Source organism: Primulina huaijiensis, chromosome 11 (assembly GCF_012295235.1).
Source record: "Primulina huaijiensis isolate GDHJ02 chromosome 11, ASM1229523v2, whole genome shotgun sequence".
Classification (NCBI taxonomy): domain Eukaryota; kingdom Viridiplantae; phylum Streptophyta; class Magnoliopsida; order Lamiales; family Gesneriaceae; genus Primulina; species Primulina huaijiensis.
The window spans coordinates 2,594,591-2,614,661 of record NC_133316.1 but is presented as its reverse complement, the minus strand read 5'-3'; the positions used below and the strand labels follow the sequence as shown (position 1 = coordinate 2,614,661).

The 20,071-nt window shown below is 33.7% G+C and overlaps 2 protein-coding genes across 2 annotated transcripts; both read right to left on the bottom strand.

Annotated features, from left to right (window-relative positions):
• Window positions 1–1,024: 1,024 nt before the first annotated feature.
• LOC140987604 (kinesin-like protein KIN-7D, mitochondrial) lies at window positions 1,025–10,987 on the bottom strand. The gene is made up of 25 exons (XM_073456175.1): window positions 10,309–10,987; window positions 10,069–10,166; window positions 9,650–9,739; window positions 9,331–9,383; window positions 8,768–8,833; window positions 8,545–8,598; window positions 8,301–8,360; window positions 7,785–7,863; window positions 7,483–7,550; window positions 7,309–7,365; window positions 7,099–7,203; window positions 6,788–6,892; window positions 6,407–6,514; window positions 6,186–6,317; window positions 5,852–6,034; window positions 5,321–5,545; window positions 4,872–5,012; window positions 4,596–4,715; window positions 4,451–4,501; window positions 4,224–4,271; window positions 3,962–4,108; window positions 2,176–2,913; window positions 1,654–1,783; window positions 1,464–1,564; window positions 1,025–1,305 (listed from the first exon to the last, which is right to left on the bottom strand). The coding sequence occupies exons 1-24, from the start codon at window positions 10,644–10,646 to the stop codon at window positions 1,482–1,484; spliced, it is 3,279 nt and encodes a 1,092-aa protein (XP_073312276.1). The 5' UTR covers window positions 10,647–10,987; the 3' UTR covers window positions 1,025–1,305; window positions 1,464–1,481.
• An 8,186-nt stretch (window positions 10,988–19,173) lies between these two features.
• On the bottom strand, window positions 19,174–20,071 carry LOC140987747 (protein DETOXIFICATION 46, chloroplastic-like). The gene is made up of 4 exons (XM_073456397.1): window positions 19,922–20,071; window positions 19,580–19,651; window positions 19,381–19,443; window positions 19,174–19,311 (listed from the first exon to the last, which is right to left on the bottom strand). The coding sequence occupies exons 1-4, from the start codon at window positions 19,997–19,999 to the stop codon at window positions 19,174–19,176; spliced, it is 351 nt and encodes a 116-aa protein (XP_073312498.1). The 5' UTR covers window positions 20,000–20,071.

Sequence of the window (20,071 nt, the reverse complement as noted above, 5' to 3'; positions counted from 1 at the left end):
AATCTTATTCGAAATTTATTTCAAATAAGCCGAGTTCTAAATAATAAAAAAATAACTAGAAAAAATATAATTTAACCAGCTATTTTATAAGATAACACGTGATGATAAAAAAAAGAAAGTAAAAATAAAAATTACATTTGATGATAACATCGTTTAGATTTCTTCAATAACTTATTATTTTTTTATTACAATCTTGGGTAGGGTGGGGAAAGGGGGTTTTATTTTTATTTTTTGCTTTTACATGAGTTGGAACTCACGTCTCTCCCTCAAAGTGAACATGTTTATGAAACCTTATCTAAACGCTGAAAACTCAATACATTAATTTCTAAGCATCTGATAAAATGGAAATTCTTTACCCTTCGGGTTAGCATGAATTTTAATGAAGTATTCACATTCATTGGTAATTTTCTCAAAGGTAAGTATTTCATTTCACTTGTTTGGACTAGAAAACTGTTCATAAAATATTCTTGGCTATATCTGATATTTTGTTAAGCTACAAGTATAAGTTATGAGATTTTAATGCAATATAACACTTTTTACCGATGATGGCAAATTTCAATAGCAAAGTCATTAAATCATAACCAGCTCTCTCATTATTGCAAAATCTTCAATAATTGAATTATAATATAATTTAAGAGGAACGCGGCGTACTTGATAATGAGGCGCATTCAATGTACAAGAAGAACAAAACAAAAACCATGTTCAACTAAATCATTAGCAACGCGAGGAGATCAAGTGATTGACGGGAGTCACGGGCGGCAAAAAAATTCTTGTATTCTTCTATTTTTTGTCATATAAAATTTAAATATATTTCTAATCGCACAAGCTAGGAACAAATACTACATTCCGTAGCAAAGAAAACTCATTAAATTCGAAAACCATTATAGAATCACGTCTACATCCTACCAAAAAGTGTAGTATACGATAACAATACATTTCAATTATCTTAGATAACATGCCAATATTTGCCAATTAATTATTTTTAACAATTTTCAAATCATTTCAACCATGCAGGAGTTTAGGGGAAGAGTCAATCGCTGCATCAACAAATTTGATTTAACAATGAATTGTTATATGGATACATTACAACATGGAAGAAAAAAGGACGCGATTGGGAACACGTTCTCTTCTTCCCTCCCTCCTCTTTCACAAACACCCCATTTTCTGCTCAGCTGAATTTCACAGTCCCTATGGGAATGATAAAGATGACACATAAATACATACAGTTTAACTAATTAAAGAATGGCACCTGCCATTTGAGGAAAATAACGAGCAGGTAATTGACGGAGGTACGGTCTCAAATCCCTGCAAAAACAGATATGAATGAAGGAAATATTAAAATTACAAGAATTGAGACAGCTCCAAATATTTTAGATCCCAAATTTTGACAAGGTCTGAGATAAAATTTGCAGAATAAAGCAGGAGCAATGGAAAACCAAAAGGAGATAGATATCTATCTTCACCTTGAGTTTAAAGGGGAGTCAAGTAAAAGCAAAAATCCTATCTGCAATCTTTGTTCGGCAAATGGGGCATTCAGAACAAGCAAGAGAACAAGATTTACACACTGCAATGCAACGAATTAAACTTAGTCGGTAATGTCCCAAATGAATAAAAAAAGAAACGCATTAGGATTCAAAAAGGAATGGAACATACAGCAAAAATGGCGACATGGAAGAAGCATTGCAGCTGTAGGTGATTCAAAACACACTTTACACACATGAGAATTTGCATCTCCATTCCCAGTGTACCTATGTTCTTTGTCCTTCATCTCCTGCATTCGCGCCTGAAGGGATTTGAAGGAAAGAATAAGAGTAAAGTAGTTTTTCTTGCCTACAGAATAGCTTGTAAGCAAATCGATTAACAGTACAGCACACAAGGCATATATTCGGCTTTTTTTTTCTTCACCTCAACTGATAACTAAGAGTATCAATGTTCACCGAGTCAAGCAAATAAAATTGAACCATCAGCAGCTTTTAAATCACACATTATTTACTATAAGAATTATTTACTAGTAAGACACAACAAATATATATCCAAGGAGATAGCTAAAAATAGCGATGGCTAGTTTCAGCCAGGCTCAAGATAACGAGCAACAACGTAGAGTAGTAAAACCAACACCAACACAAAGATGTTAATGGAAAAGTCAATGAAAAGTTTAAAAAAGTGAGGAGTTACTTTCAGCCGGACAACAATAGGTTCTTCTTTGGGAATGTCAGAAGCAGGTGTTAAATTATCTTGAGCTTGCCGTTCCTTGAGAACTCGAACCTCACAGTCAACATCATCCACTTTTAGATCTTTTACTTGGTTTATATCATTCTGCATGTCATTCATCTTTGACACTTGAGTGATACTCCCCTCTTTCTTTAGCTGCGCAACCAGCACCCACATGTTTGCCAAATCATTTTCTAGAGCCACCTCCCTCTTCTTTGCCTCTTCAATTGTTCTTCGGTATTCATCTTCCTTTAATTCCTTCTCAGCCAAGGCAGCATCAAGAGTGGCTTCCCGCTGTCTCCTTGCTTGCAACTCCATTTTCAGATCATCAAGATCAAGATTCCACAAGTCAAAATCGTCATTAACCATACCAGAAACATCATTTGAGCGACCAGAAAATCGACCTCTCCGACCAGTTCGTTGGACATCATTGTGCTTTCGGTTCACACCATTAACAGCATGAATGTTGGAACTTCTAGAGCTCAACTCCCTAGCGGCCTGTAATTCTTTTTCTAATTTGGAATTTTGTAATGACAACTTCGTAACCTCACCAGCTAAATTCTTTAGCTCAACGGCAGCAGCAGATGCTAGTTCCTTAGCATAAGAAGCTTCCTCGGATAATTTCTGATTTTGTGAAAGTAGCCCACTATGCTCCTCTAGAATCCGAACGTGTTCTAGCTTTAGTTTCTGATTCTCAACTTCCTGTTCACCAGAAGTAAATTAAATCAAATTCCAAAAGAACAATCAATGTTTTGACAAAAAAGAAGACATCCATCAGAAGAAGATGAAAGCACAGAAACATAAACAGATGAAAAAAGCTACACTATATCATCAGACATCAAAACCAAGTGTCAGAAATCTTCACCTGTAATGCTTCAAACATCAATAAATATTCAATCTAAAACTCCAAATGTGACGAGGGAGTATAATTATAAAGCCAGAAGAAAAGGAAGAATCAATGTATCACACGTGAAAAAAATAAATAAATAATAGAGCAACATTATGATACCCCATCTGACATGTAATAAAATGGAAAGACAGACCAGCTTATGATCTGCAATAAGGAATGCGTGCACTACCAAACGTTGATCTGTTGGAACTATTGGGTTTAACAGCTCAATTCAGGTTGCTATAGCTATGTCGTGCAGCAATTTTAGTGTCAAACAACCAGTGCACTGGTATGAAGACTGACCGTGGGGAAATGTTCGCCACTGAGCTGCAACAGTATTCTAGGGAGGTTCATTTTTTAAAAGTAGAGTGACTAAGCCATCATGCTCGTTATAACTGTGTCGGTTGTGGGGCTAGGTTTGACTCTATTTATAAGCGCGTTTATTGGACATTTTACCAAGCGTGAACTAATTTTCCATAGCAATGAGAAATGTAAGAACCAATAGCGGCTTAGGTTCATATATGTGGTTTTTAAACGAATAAATTCAAACTGTAGCTGGTATCAAGTACTCTAGAGATTCTTGAGCATCTGATGATTTCATAATAGGTGCAATAAATGTTTCAGATTTATAATGAAAACTGTTTATATTAGATCTAGCGATACAAAATTTTAAAGCAACTGCAAAACCCACAACCACATCACATGAGCAAAAGTACGCCATGGTCACATTTGTCAACCAGGTAACTTTCAATAATAGTTTAAGCCTTCCCCCGCATGACATCAAGCTTGCACTTATTTAAATCTACGATATAGAAAACCACCATTAATACAAAACAAATAAAAATTTCAAGACAGCATTACCTGGGAATGAATTCCCATTCTCAATTCCTCAGCATATTCATCAGATACACCCGGATTGGAGGTGGATGGAATCTTTTCCACAGAGACAGAAGCTAGTTGCTGCTCTAGGTTTCTAATTTTCTCTAGCAATTCCTCATTTTCGGCACACTGGAAGGAAGAATAGAGACAACTTCCATTTAAGGGTACAGTAAAGTGTGGGTATAACCATCACGCAAGCAATCACAACAAAGTAAAAATGCTTTAGATTTTTTTTGTGTTTGACCTTGTTTTGCAGCTGCTCTTGAAGCACACGGTTGTCTGCGGACTTAATCTGCATTTTGAGATTAATAAAGCTTAAGCTAATATGATTACTCATGTACAGTAATAAAAGGAAACTGTAAAACAGGTCTTTTCAGGGAAGAAACAGTAACAGCAAATGCCAGATGATAGGTGACTACAGAATACAGTGCAAAGACAAAATATGGTGAAACGATAAAAAAGAACACGAACCTCTAGCTCAAAACCCTTTTCACTACACTGCGCCATCAACTTATTGACTGTCTGTCAAAGAAAAACAAGCAAAAAAATTTGCACTAATATCCAATAATATAATCAGAGAGTTAAATGATATGATTCTTTTGAAATGGCTAATAACCTGCTGCATTTCAACCATCGATGCATTTGCAACAGAAGCCTCACCACTCTCTACTATACGATGTTCCAAGACCCTCATCTGCTTTCTCTTTTCTTGGATTTCACTCTCCAAGTTCTGAATCTGTCCATCAGAAGAAAGTGAAAATTCTGTATGCTCAACATCTCATTATCAATCATAACAAAATCTGGCAGGGAACCAAAACAGTGAAACCTCAAAATCGAAGGTGGAATCTACTGAAAAAAGATTAATCGTATTTTTGAAGGAATGAGAGAATACCTGAGTTTTTGAACTTTCAGGATCATTAATGGACTGTTCAACCAAACGCTTTAGGGTACTGGTGCTGAATGCAATTTCCCCAGCAAGCATCTTAACTTGCTCAACAATGAGGTCCATCTGATCTGACATTGTCACTCCATCCTACAAACAATAGGACAAAAACATTTGTTGAGAAGTATTCAGATGAACAAGATTTCCTTAATAAAACTGCAAGGTCTAACAATGAACTTTAGATGTGAGACAATCATTATTTAATGGTAAATATAAAACCAGAATGTCAAAAGAAATGGTGCGACCAAAAAAACAGCTATCCAACAAGAATTGCATGTTACAAATTTGGAAACATAATTACCCGTAGCGACACCACATAAATATCTAATTAAAAAAATTTAAGCTCGAGTTTTATGAGGCACACTATCCTAATATAGAAGAAAGAAGTTGGAACATACTATGGGCAGTTTAGTTGGGCAGGAAAAACCACTGATTAGTTCACCCGCCTGAGTTGTTTCAGTTATAGTGCTGCCAGTTTGCGATAGATCATCATTCCACTTGCTGGATGATCTTCTGTGTTTATAATCATAAGCATCTGATGTGATAGTTAAAGCAGAAGGTGATACACGATTCTGGCTCTGCCCTTCAAGAATTAAAGACCCATCGCGCAGAATATCCAACTTCTGCTAGATAACAATCAGAAAACGATGTATGAACAGATGCTAAGTAGTTTACTTTTATGTTAAGCACGTGAAGCACTTGGATGCATTGAATTACAGGTTCCAGTCAGTAGTACCCACCGCTACACGTCGAGGATGAACTAGAGACTTTTAACTCAGGATTATATTAGAATCACAAAGATTTATTTGAAACTGTAACTGTCCACTTCAATATGACAGTGGTTTCATGAAAAAATTGAATGAATAACATGACATAGCATAAACATGCCTAGAAAAATTCAAATGACAAAAATGAAGAAGGCAACTTACATCGTCTTCAGAAGCAGAATGACTCCTTTGGTGTGAGGGCACGTCATTCAAGTATCCTGGTATACTATTTTTGGAGGAAACAAGTATTAATTTGGTTAGCCTTTGAATTCTGCTCATCAAAGCAGCTTTGGCGTCTTCTTCCTCCTCCAATCTTGATTGCATTTTGACTTGCCCTTCTTCCAGCTACATAGTAAACATGGATTGCGAAATCAGTCCATGAGGTCACAGTAAAAGCATATTAAATATCAAGAACATAAATATATGCCATTAAATTTGCAGGCAGCTGCTAAACCATTCAACTTCCTACCATTTAGAAAGGTAAGAGTCATAATACCTGTTGTCTTAAGACTATAATTTCTTCAGGGTTGACACCAGCAAGCACTCCCCTCTTGAGTTGATCGAGTTCTTCTTTGAGACATGATATTTCTCGTTGATACTTCTTGATCAGTGATTTTTCATCAATTATCTAAACCATAGAAAAAAGACATGATTATACCGAACTTTATTATTGTCTAAAATAGGACCATCGACTAAATATACAGGTAATATACGCACCCTATTACGTGAGGCATATATTTCTACACGTTTTGCCCTGCTGGCAAATTTTAACGTGTTGTGGGTTTCCTCCAAATTACTTGAAGCCGGAGTAATAGTACATATAAGCTGGAAAATATAAACAAGAATTAAGAGCTCAATGAAATAAACAAGTTAACCTGAGTTTCCCACGAGCATATTCCCGTAATAGAGTTTTAAATAATAGATTGGTTGAAGCAACTCATGTATATAAGAAACCATAAGGTTTAAGAAGTGAAGTGACAAAAAGAAGTAGTTTCAAAGTAATGAGAACATGAACTAAATAAATGTTACGTGATTCATGCAAAATTACAATTTGGTTCAGGAAAGAAGTAATACAAGTCAATTGTTTATCATGCTCACCGACACATGTCCATGACCACTTAGTGAAGATTGTAGAAGCCTTGTAAGCTTTGAATCCCGATAAGGAACATGTGATGCCCTCCCTTCACTAAGTTTTCCAATTACCTACACATCAGATAAGGCATCAAAACATCAGAGCTCTAGATTGGGAAATTTAAATGATGCAGAAAAACATGGTTGATGAAAGAGTGCTTGTTTGAGTCAGCTGTGTATCAACAAATGTACATGTGATGGAAAGAGAGATGTGGCACTGAATCAACCAAAAAAGAGAAAAATCAAAAAAATCAAAAAGGTGGAGCTCAGATACTCACGGTTCCAAGCGTCAAAAGACTTTTATTGATGTATGATCCTTCCTTTCTGCGTAAGCCAGTTGTTTCAGTTTTTGAGCTTTCAGATCCGGCTAAATCAATTAGGTTCTAAACAAAAAAGAACAAACTACTTATAAATGAGAAACTGAAGCAATCTTCTCCGGTTGTCAATGAGATAAATTTCAATATCCCATACAATAAACATATACATACCAACTGAGAGAATATTACACCATCATACTCATCTCCATGTGCACTACTTTCAATCATCTGCAAGGAAGATAGGTAATTGAATATTGAACGCCATTCATGAATGTGAATTGTGCCCTTACTGTTGGGGGGATATTTGAGTTAAACCACGGATCTCAAAGAAGTAAAAACTCTTACCAATGTAAAAATTGTATGACTCCGGCTGCTGAAAAGATTAAAATTATTTGATCCAACATGTCGATGCTCTGTAATTACATCCGATAAAGGTCAAATAGTTTATTAACCATTCAAACAAGCCATATGTGCTCAATGCTAAAGAGAGGCATAAGGAATAGACAAAAAGAAAATAAATAACAATGAAAAGAAAAGCCTACTTTAAATTTAATGTATTAAGCCTAAAACTTCATCAGAGAAAACACTCCAATGGACTGTCCGTGAAAAAGATATGGTAAAAATAAAATAACAAATGTAATAATCACCTTCTCCTGCAGCAATGAATGAAAGAACATGTCCAGGGGACAAAACAACTTCTTCTTTTATACCCTCAACGTAAGTTCCCTGAGCAAATATAATATTAATATTATGATAAAATTCTAAACAAAACTGAGGATTGAGTAAACTCAGATCATGTGCTCGAAGATTCCAAAAATGATTCCTTGTGAATCAAGTAATTCAGGCATAATGGAAAAAACAAAGAAATTCAGGCATAAGGTAAACAATTCCAATTTCCAAGAGATCAGTGAACCCTGGTGAACCGTATATATGCAGGCTGATTGCTTACAGTTAAGCAAAACAAAGGTATTCATCTAAACTGTTAATAGGAAACATAAATAGTGCCCATGTGAAAGAAGCAAAGTAGCAAACATTGGGTGTTGCAGGGGAATTTCTTGAAAGACCAAAAACAATGACATTATATCAAGGACAGGTGCAAGTTAAGCAGAGAGAACACTAAATAAGCATACTGGAAGAGGAGAGACAAGAAATGTGAAAAGGACCTGTGAATCTTCTCTAACACGCAAATTCTGGCCAGTTGGGTCCAACAAGTCATTAATAACCTAGCACCAAAAAAATGAGAGAGAACATTAACATTGGACTCGAACACACCATATAAAATGTAACTAAGCTAACTTAGAACTGATCATTGGATTGTATTCCTCAAGGTTGAAATTGATGAGAATGCAAATTCCCACTTCTACCGATACATACGCCAATGGTAACAGTCATAGCATTAGCACCAACCTCATTGTAGATTTCAAGATATGACACACGAAGTAAGAATTCACGGCCTGGAGTCTAAAGAAAAATCAAAGTCAGCCATCCACCAATAAATAATGAATTTCCTTGTTTTAAATAAAATGCATAAATAAATAAAAAAAACTGTTTGATAGGGGGCACATGTTGGTTGTATTTCAAATTAACTGAACTGAGTAAAATGTCTAAATATAATAGCAAGGAAACTTACGTCTTGGATGATGCTGAATACATCCTTTATAGCCAATGGTATGATCCCAGGGGAATTTTGATCTCCCTGACAATAAATATTTTTTAAAAAATAATGAAATACATGGGAGTGCGTTCAGTCATTCTCTTTTCCCAAGTTCAAAATTGTGAAATTTCATTACGAGACACAATAAAAGAAAACAAAAAAAAGACAGGTATAAATATGAAAATCAGTAATCATAACCAAAGGTTTTGTCACACATCTCATGCTCCTTCATTTTAGATGGTAAGACCTTTAAACTATGGTTTGACTACACTCATCTACATATCAACTATAACGATTGGCGCTATGCAGTTTTGAATACATCGCCTGCCATTCATACATCCACTATAATCTCAAAAGTCGAACATTGATGAACGGACAAATGGTCGATACAACTAATCGGTATAGTATTACATTGACATACGGATAAATCAGTGTGACCAGAACAAATGCCTGTTGGAAATGCATTGTTTTCTATTTCATTCAAATTATGAGTGGCAAATATCAAGTTAGTATTAATTATACGGGAGCATACAACTTACATGCATAGTATGTGTCTTTCCACTACTGGTAACACCATAAGCAAACACAGTTCCTGCATGTTGACTCAACCAGTATTAGATGGAAACAAAATTTGCAACTGCAAGCAGACATCAATTGGCACAGAAGAGTACAATAAAGAAGATAATTTAACAACATGAACGTGAATTCTAGCTTATCATTGATCAATCAACGGTATGGAGTTGTCGTCAAAGAAAAAGTAATTGATAAGAGCTAACCAGTTTGTCAACTTAACAATTAATAGTTCAGCTTTTAATCAAGCAATTTCAATTTGCAAAAGTAAAATCAAGTTGAACATACCATTCACACCCTCCATCGCAGCCTTAACTACAGGTCGAGCAGCTACATCATACACCTCAGGGGTTGCTGTATCAGGCCCAAAGACTTTATCTGTCACATGAATAATAGAAAACTTCAGGGGCTCATGTTCTCATTAGTTGGGCAGCAAATATTCCATTCTGAAACTACAATTATTATTTAGGGCTGGTAAATAGCGGCAAAATCCCACGCGCTGAGACTTCAAAAGAAATACTATTCAAGGCTATTGATTTCACATCATTTCAACTTGAGCATGCCTATAATGAATTGCTGCTATCTATTGACTGGTTTTGCAGCTCCTAAAAATTCAAATGCAACTTGAAACCATAATCAGCCATCAAATTCTGAACATCGTTATCATAATAACTTAAAACGAAAAGTAAAATAGCAAAGAAGTTTACCAAATCCATATGCAGTCATGGGATTATATTCATTCCTCACGATTTTGTCGCCATCTGCATACCATGCGACCTCCTCACCTCTCTGATGTTCTCGCTCACTGCAACAAGAAAAAAAAAAAAAGACAAATCAAGTCAATCATATTTCCCACAAAGGTAAACAAGCTTCCAATATTTCCCCAAATTCAAAGGATCGTGCTAGAACTAAATCCAAGTTAGATCTATCATTTCATTCAAATTCACCTCATTGGCCGAAATCTTATCGTCACCAAAATGCTGTCCCCCGATCTTGAAGCATTATCCACTGGCTCGCCAATCAGCTGCTCTTCCATCGACGGATAGTTAACCGGCGTCCTACTTTGAGAATAATCTCTAGTATTTTGGCTAGGCGTCGTGGATCTGGATCCATATCCACCTCCACCTCCTCCACCGTAAAACGACGTGGCGGAGGAGGAGCTCGAGCGCGGTATAAAACGACCATTCATCATCGACGAAGATGAAGATGTAGAAGAGTACGGACTCGAAGGTTTCCGATAATGGAAAGGGGAACTGCTCCTCCCTCTAGAAGTCGACGCCGCCATACTTGAACAGATCAAAATCGAAAACCAATTCCCCAATCAACAACTCCAAAACACAAAACCCGGTACAGAATCCTCCACAAATCACGAAACACAGCTGCGTAAGTTCACAGCATTGCCCTCATTTCAAAATCTTCGATCCTTCTCCAGCATAATCCACTGCCCGAAAGAATCTCGGCTGCTTGAGACCGCATAGTTATACATATACATCTATGTATGTATACATTCTGTTGTGTAAGTATTCACTCACAGACACACACGCGCGTGCGTCTGTGTGAAGAGAGAGAGAGAGAGGCGATGAGACAAGACTGGTGAGAAGTGAGAACGATGGGTTTTGAATTTAAATGCATTTCGAATGAATAAAAACAGTGGGGGCTTTTGAATTGAGAAATTATTTTAAAATAAGTTACTTTGCCAGGGAACTTTTGCTTCTGCCAGAGTAACGTACCATGTGGGAAGAAGGATGTACATGGTTTTTATGATAAAATATCATTCACGTCAGAAGACTATGGTGTTGTCGAGAGCTTTATAAGACAATTTAATACTAAAAGCATTTGAAAAGCACAACCTCAAAGCTATTTTTCTTGGGAAAAAAAAATTTTAATTGAAACAAAAGTTAGTATTTTTAGTGGTTTTGTTTGGTTTAGGTTTTCGATTTGATTGAGGAATCTTAAAATTTTAAATTTCTTTTGTGAGTGTGAGACGGTCTCAGACGAGTCAACCCTATCGATATTCACAATATAAAGTAATAATTTTAGCATAAAAAGTAATATTTTTTCATGGATGACTAAAATAAGATATATGTCTCACAAAATACGACTCATGAAACCGTCTAACACAAATTTTTGCTTTCTTTTGTAGTATGCGTTGTTGGATTGCTTGGTGAATAAAATTGGCATACAAACTATGGAAAATTACGAGGCACGAACGATCTTAAAATGATTTTGATAACATGTTAGATACATCTAAAAATTTTGTTATAATTAAATAATTTATAATTTATCTGATATCGAAGTTTTACTTTTTGAGACGAACTTGAGTTCAAGAGCCATTTTAACAAAGCCTCGTCCAACTCAATGATAATAGTAATAATTATAATAACAATAATATAACTAGTAATAATATGCTTGTGATGTATGGTAGTCACTTGGGTTTTTTTCTAAACGAATAATTTGTGTTAAAATATTTTTAATTAGTTTGTTATATTTTGTACAAATTATTAACGGGGATAATGTGTTATTTTTTTAGAGAATAATGACTTATCGTGAAAATATTTATAATTTTTGTAGATAGTGTTTACATTTTTAAATTTTTGTATAAATAATTGAGCAAACATATGAAATAAAGTAGATTATTTATTAAATAGCTAGATAATAATAATAACAAGTATTAGTACTTTAATACAAGCATCACTAAAAAATATGTCTAATAAAATATTGATTAGGGATGATAATTTCTTTCGAACTCGACGGATAATATTATATTCGAACCAAACGAAGGAGGATATAGATGGGATTTTTTTATCTGATTAAATAAATGGAAAAAAAGGTATGGGGATTTTTTGGTACAAGAATGGATGAGTGTATTAAAGAATCATACTCCCGACTCGAATACTTGATTAAAATTAATATATATGTGATTTTTCGGCTATGATGTTAATTTTAATATGTTTTTGTTGAATGATACTAGTTCAATGAAATGAAAAAAATTGTTAGTTTAGAGTTAATGCTATTTTTGTTGGGAGTAGGTCTCTTGTAAGACGGTATCACGAATCTTTATCTATGAGACATGTCAACCCTACCGATATTCACAATAACAAGTAATACTCTTAGCATAAAAAGTAATACTTTTTCATGGATGACCCAAATAAGAGATCTGTTTTACAAAATAAGACCTGTGAGACCGTCTCACACAAGTTTTTCCCTTTTGTTGGATACTAATGTTATGATAAATTGTTTTTGATATTTTTTCTATAATGTTTAATTTGCTAATTTTTATATTTTTCGTTTATTATTATCAACAATTTATTTAATATCCATAATTTACTCAAAATAATTCAAATTTTAGAAAATACAACTATGAGTGGTAATATGATTCTTGGATATGGTATGAATATCTAATCCTTCGACGGGTACAAGGATAAGCATGAATTGGAATACATGATGGGACGAGGATGAAGATAAAGACAGATGATATGTAATCCTACCCAAACTAGGTCTATTGTCGTCCCTGATTTGTCTAATGTGAAACCACTAAGTGGCATAAAGCACCCTTAGAAAAACTAAAAAGCTAATAAATCTTAAATTTCCAAAAAAATAGCTGAAAACTCCCCTGTGAAAATTTGTCATTTTGTTTCACATAAATTGACAAAAACACTTGCAAGCTCTTTAATAAAACATTTCTTGACGAGTTACTTTCTTCTTTGTTCATACATTAATACATGGTTTATGCGAAAATATTTTAAAAATAATAATAATATTATAAAAATAATATATATATATATATATATATATATGCTATATGAAATAGTGACTTGAACCACTTGATATTTTAAAAAATTTAATTATTATTTTTGAATAAATAATAAAAAAAATTTGTTAGACGAATATCATATTTTGATCACATGCACAAAAATATTACTTATTATTGTAAATATGAATATTTGTAACCCTGTCTTACAGATCTAGAGTAGGTCTCTTGTAAGACGGTTTCACAAATCTTTATGTGTGAGACGGGTCAACCCTACCGATATTAACAATAAAAAGTAAAACTCTTAGCACAAAAAATAAAAAATTTTCATAGATGACTCAAATAAAAGATATGTATCACAAAATACGATCTATGAGATCGTCTCACATAAGTTTTTATCACAAATCTATTATTCATCGTACCATCTCATAAAAGATCTATTATATTTTAACTATGTGACGGGGGCCATAGCAACCAACAATAATATTGAATTAGATCACATCCCCAGCAAGGCAAGGGCGACAAGTTTGTAAAAAAAAGGTGAGAGATAATAATGAGTTAATAATTGGTAATTGGGAGCCTATGTTTTCACCAAGTAGCTTAAAACTAAGTACCTAACATGATTATAGTATGGAAAGTTAGGTATATTTATTACGGATAACACGTACGAGCATATTGGTACTACTGCCTGCATTTAATTTATATTTTTGTATGTTAAGTGTTTTTTTAAAAAAAAAAAAATAGAGATCATGTTAAAATTGAAAACTATATTTTGAATTATATTTTATAAGTTTTTTTTAAAAAAAAATGATGTTCTATACTGAATTTACAGATGAGAAATGATGTGCTTATTTAAATTCAAATAATATTTAGATAGTTGTATATGCTTTAAATAAAATAAAATAATTTTTGGAATTAAATAAAAAAGCAAACTATAACACTGAAGTTAACTTATATAATAAGCTTATGTTTAATAATATAATGGTAAAAACTTGTGTGAGACGGTCTCACGAATGGTTCATATTTCGTGAGATGGATCTATTATTTGGGTCATCCATGAAAAAGTATTACTTTTTATTGTGAATATCGGTAAGGTTAACCCGTCTTAAAGATAAAAATTTGTGAGACCGTCTCACATGAGACCTACTCTAATATAATAACGTAGTGTATACATATATGCGTGTGTGTATATGTGTGTAATTTTGAAAATTGGTATTTAATTTATCACAAAATGCGATCAAGCTTTTAATAATTTATTAATAACTTGTTTTGATAACTCGATTGAATAAAACATTATAAACTAACTCAATTTGTATCACTGCAGACTGATCTCATCGACATAACATTGAAAAGAGGTACTTCTTTTTTCATACACGCAAATGCATGAATTTCCAGGCTCTCGATTATAATTCTTATAAAAATTAAGTATTATATATTTATATTACACGCATACCTTTGTTCAATCATTTTTCCAATTTAACTCCTCTTTTTCCTCAAAATTGTTGGTGTATTGTTTTCTCGCAATCAAAGCGCAACAAAAATTTTAAAAATTTTGTTTTGACGTTCAAAAAATTATTGGGTTTTGTATGATTAAAAAGAATTCAACATTTAGATTTGATTTACTTTTGCGTTTAAGGACGCTGAACATTAAACCAGTTCGAGATTAGTAGAGATGATTCTTCTTGCAATTCTCCTCGAACTTTCTTCAACCTTGTAATCAGGTTTACGATCAGATATTTTGTTCTTTGTGTAGATTGCACTAAAAATACACACAAAACTTTCGTTGAGATTTAGATCACCGGAATTTCAGAAATCCAGCGACAACTTCTGATGGTTCGGTGGCGTTGGGAAGTCTCGGCCTTGGGAGTTGTTTCCCAAGGTGGCCGATTGTTTTAGTGAGGGAGAAGAGAGAGGATTTTTGTTGTCAAATTTTGGTGGAAAAACTTATGTGTAAAAGTTATCTCTATATTCAATATAAAAGTCTCTTCATGATGATCTAATCATAACTCTTTTTTTATAGGATATTATATTTCTTCTATTTAAAATTCTCATATAGTATTTGCATTCTTTAAAAATACTACAATTATAAGTGAAAGTATTTGTATAATTAAATAACTATCATTTCAAAGGACTAATGTTGTTCAATCATAACCGCATATTTTTCAACTCGATAAGTGATAATGATAAGTGAAAGTTTTTCACTTAAATTATCCAATGAATTGGCATGAAATTTTGTTAATATCAAGAATATTTACGTGATTAGCGGTTGTTTATGTGTTTGCAGGAATCAAGTATGAGTGCCTAACGTACTAACAACGAGGAAACACATATGAAAGAAAGAAACAGCGCTCAGCAGACAGACCAGTAGCTTGCATGCAGCCGCTTGGAATCCTACGCAGCCGCTCACGCACAGAAGAGCAGAAACAGCGAGGAGCCGCGCACGCATGCAAGACTTAGACTTGTATGAGATTTTTTCGTGAGCTCTAGAAACTTGGATAGTAGGTGTAAATTTTGAAACCATAGCCACAAAGAAGAGGAGCAGCAAACGAACGAAAAAATACATAGAACAAGGAACGAGAAAGAATATTGGGTAGTAAACATGTTGAATTTATGAATATAAATTTCAATGATAGTTTAATATAGTGAAGAGCGAGTGAAATCATACCTCTAGATTCTTATTGTCAATGATTTTAAATTGTCTGTGTGATTTAATTCATTTTAGTTTATAATTACTAATCAACACTCGATTAAATTTTCTAAATAAAGTACTTACTATTCTAATTGTGATAATTAATATATTATTAAATTACATTTCATGTGGGAACTATATCTGTTTTTAACTGATTGCTAAAATTTGACATCATACACTTGCAATTAGCAAAATATTGCAACAAATAACCACTTGAAAAGTCTGAGGAAGAGTTATTCAGTACATCATCAAATAATCATTAACCTGAATTAATGAACATCTTCATTGCCTTACCAATGAAATATGATGTCATCACATATGCTAGTGTCAACCTCGAACGATCTTAATCTCTATTTTAGGTGACTGAATCGAATAGGAAGCGGCTTAGAATATACACTATGTTTTCTAATGAGTTACATGATTTTATGTTGAGAGAAAAACCTTATGTTATCTATTGTATATTCAAATACTTTATATATGCATCTTACAAGTGTATACATATAAAGTAAATGTCATAAATAGATAAAATCATAACATATTATTAAAATAAAAAATTTTTTATATAGGAGTCAATAAAATCCAAGCCACAAGTTGACTCGTTGGACACCTACTATAACCAAAATTTTCTATCACTCCACCCCATATTACACTTGGTCTCAGAGTGTAAAACGGAATGAAACCGAATAATATGAAAATTTTTAACATTTGAATTTGGCTCAAATTAGATACATTTAAGCTCGAATTTAATTCGAATCTCTGAAATTTTAATTTTTTTTAATCAAATTCAATTCAAATCAAGGTCGGAGTTTGTGTTCGACTTGAAATACTAGAACATATTCGTGAAATACTCGAAAATAAAGGTTCGGAATATTTTTATGTAATATGTATATGAATTCGAATCCGATAATTTCAAATTAAAATCAAATATGTTTTGAATCAACTCGATTCCTATCTAACACAACTTGGTCCCCTCCACACTCATAAGATTCAGATGATCTTTTCAAGAGATGTTATTATGTATTATAATATTTCTATATATATATAAAATAAAATGGTGGATGAGTAGAAGGCAAGAATAGATCCCAATTAATGATTGAGACTGAGCAAAGAGACCAAAGAGCACATGTCACTTTGCCTTTTTTTTTTTTTTTTTTTTTTTTTTTTGCTTATGATAGAATTGTCTTATCTGCACTCCATCTACACAAATTCACTCACTCAATAATGGAAAAGTGGTCATAAGTCAATAGAGTAAGGCTGGAGGCTCAATTTATTTATTAATTACCCTTTTCTTTTGCCTCAATGAGAGTGAGCTTCCAAGGAGTTAGCTGTTGTTACTCTATGGTCCTTTTTACACTCCACATGATTCTCATTGGGTTGGGAATATGGAAAGTCTTCCTCCTTCATTAAGGATATTTAATGTTATGGTCATATTAATTTAGCTCTTTAAAATACAATAAATTGCGTTTCGATTAAGTGCCAACAATGTCTCGGGGTTCAGTCTCATTCTTAGCAAATTGGTCTCCATAAATCGACATAATAAAGGGGCCAGTAGTAGAGTAGGAGGGAGCAACCTCGTAAATGAATTAACAATGATTAAAATTGAAGTTCTGTTTGGTCCACTTCATTTTGGGGGGTTCAAGAAAATGATGTTGCCATTTCTTGCTTCTTGAGCCCAGTTATTACTTGTCAGAGCCCATTATAGAAAGGGTCAATATTTTCTCAAATAAGCTCCATTTTGGTAAAAAAAAAACAAAAACAAAAACAAAAAAGCTCATATTTTGTATGCAGTCTGTATTGGTAATCGTTTCCCCAACTCCCATTACTTTCTTGGCTTGACGATGGAAGTTGTAAGGAATTTTGCAGATGTGAGTTTATATGACAGTAGTAGTATAAGATTGTAAATTTGTGTTTTATCAGAATTAAGTGTTGTGCTGAATGTTACAATATTTCAGACAACATGCAGCGGAATATTAAAGTAACACAAATTGACTTTAAATAAATACGATGGTCAAAATTAAATTTGCACAAGTAAGGTGCCTCAAGTCAAAAATTAATCACTATAAAAACCAATGAGTTTACACGAAAACAATACCAATAATGATTGTTACTAAAATCAATTTTTTCAACACGTTGAGAAAATAAATGCTTTCTAAAAACAAATAACCAGAATAAAACTTATTCAAGAAATCAAAAACGTGATGCCAAAAACCGGAGCAACAAAAACGATCTTCAGCCAACTTCTTCACGGATGTTGTCTGTAGATGTCTCCAACAATCGAGGCAACACGCGGCATCAGCACTTCTTCGTTCAGCAGCGACGTTGTGAATTAATTTTCTCTGAAAAGTTTGTGTCGTGCAAAGTACGTGAATGATCGATCCAAGCGCCAGTAACAATGTCCTTGTTTCTCTTATTTATAGACTTCATCTCTCCTAGAGTTTATCTCCATAAGGAAACCTATTACACAAGGAAGGTAGGAGTTTAATTAGGAACAAACTCCTTTTGAACATTGATATCATATCATGATATTATTTACATAATTATCTCATTATCTAGAAAAGCAAAATCTCATACAATATTATACATAAACAAATCAACAATGAAAAAAAAATTAAGAAAATAAATTAAATTAAGAAATTATATTTCCTTTAAGAGGTTAGTACATACAAATTCTACATGATCATCCACATTTTCTGGAATGTCAAAAACAATCATAATTCTTTAGTGTTTATTTCTCTCATGCTACTAATTAGAAAGCTAATTTGAATTCAACCTATCTCAAATAATTAATCACTTTTGGTCTCATTAAACTTTTGTATCTGATTCTTGAGTGAAATCTAGGGGAAAAGTTTAAATATTTACCATGGAGACACGTCAAATTTCAAGGCTTGCATTCACACTCTTTGAGAACCAACACAAAACTTAGGATAAGTTGTGAGACGGATCAACTATACCGATATTCACAATAAAAAATAATACTCTTAGCATAAAAAGTAATATTTTTTCATGGATGACCTAAATAAGATATCCGTCTCACAAAATACGACCCGTGAGACCGTCTCACACAAGTTTTTGTCGTTTAAAAAAGTAGATTTAATTTTATGAAAAATCACACAAGAATTTTAAAAAATGTGATATTGAGATAGCTATGGTTCAAGTCGTCATTTTTGTTTACAGAATCAGAATGAAATCCCTGTGCGCTAAGCAACTAAATAAAAGAGCTAACAAAGAAAAGTAAATACCATTATGAACTACTACCGACCTTCAATTTTTTAGTCTATCTTTGAACGAGAAGCTCCACCGCCGCAGCAATTTTGGGATGCTAGGAATTGTGATTGAATTTTGATGGAAACATGATTTGTTTACCACTTACCCTCAAGAACTCGGGTATCGATGTGCACGTTGGGCTATTGACGTCCAATTTACGCAGTTTTCACCTCGTTGACTCGTATCTTCTGAATGAAGCACGCCCGCTGGTGTGGTAAGCCTGAGGAGGGCAACAAGAAACCGAGACTGCCAGAAACAAGAATTACAATATTTAGAGCAATTGCAATCTAATCAGGTTGTAGCTTGTAAACTTACCCATTGAAATGCAACGAGTGCAAACCAACACCCAGTTAAACTGTAGCCGCTATTGCGCACAATCTAATGAATGAGATAAACCATGTGTTCAATGGATTGATAGACTTGGTAAACTGTACAAAAGAGTAATACACAAATGCGATAGAAGAAGAAATGTTTGTATGAACTGCTGGAAGCCACTGGAGCGTTTGCTACATACCAGTAGAAGAAGAATCCCTAAACAAAGGATTCCACTCATAGACATGCTGATGAACTTCAAGTCTCGTCCCGCCTACTCAATTGGGAAAAACCTATTAGTGATAAGGAAGAGAAGGCTAAAACTCCTGAAAATATATATATATAACCAAAAAGTTTTAAGCTCCTCCATCATGAAACTTCGGAGAATAAATGAAGCAGTCAATCTTCTATTTCTGATTCATTTTTCTCATTTCAAGTTTTCCTATGTGAGCTAGACACACTGGGAAACAGTAGACATGTATCGCAAAATACGTAAAAACTAAAAAGAATATTAGGCAGAGAAGTTAAGATAGAGGCAATTTACCAACAATTTACCTTCAAGGCGATGAGTACTGGGTGTGAGACATAGCGCAATGAAGTAAGGGATCAATACCTTGTGCATCTGCGCCAGAGAAGATAACACGAAACGTGAAGTTTTCTAAAGCATTTTCATGGAGATTGACGGCATGAGAAG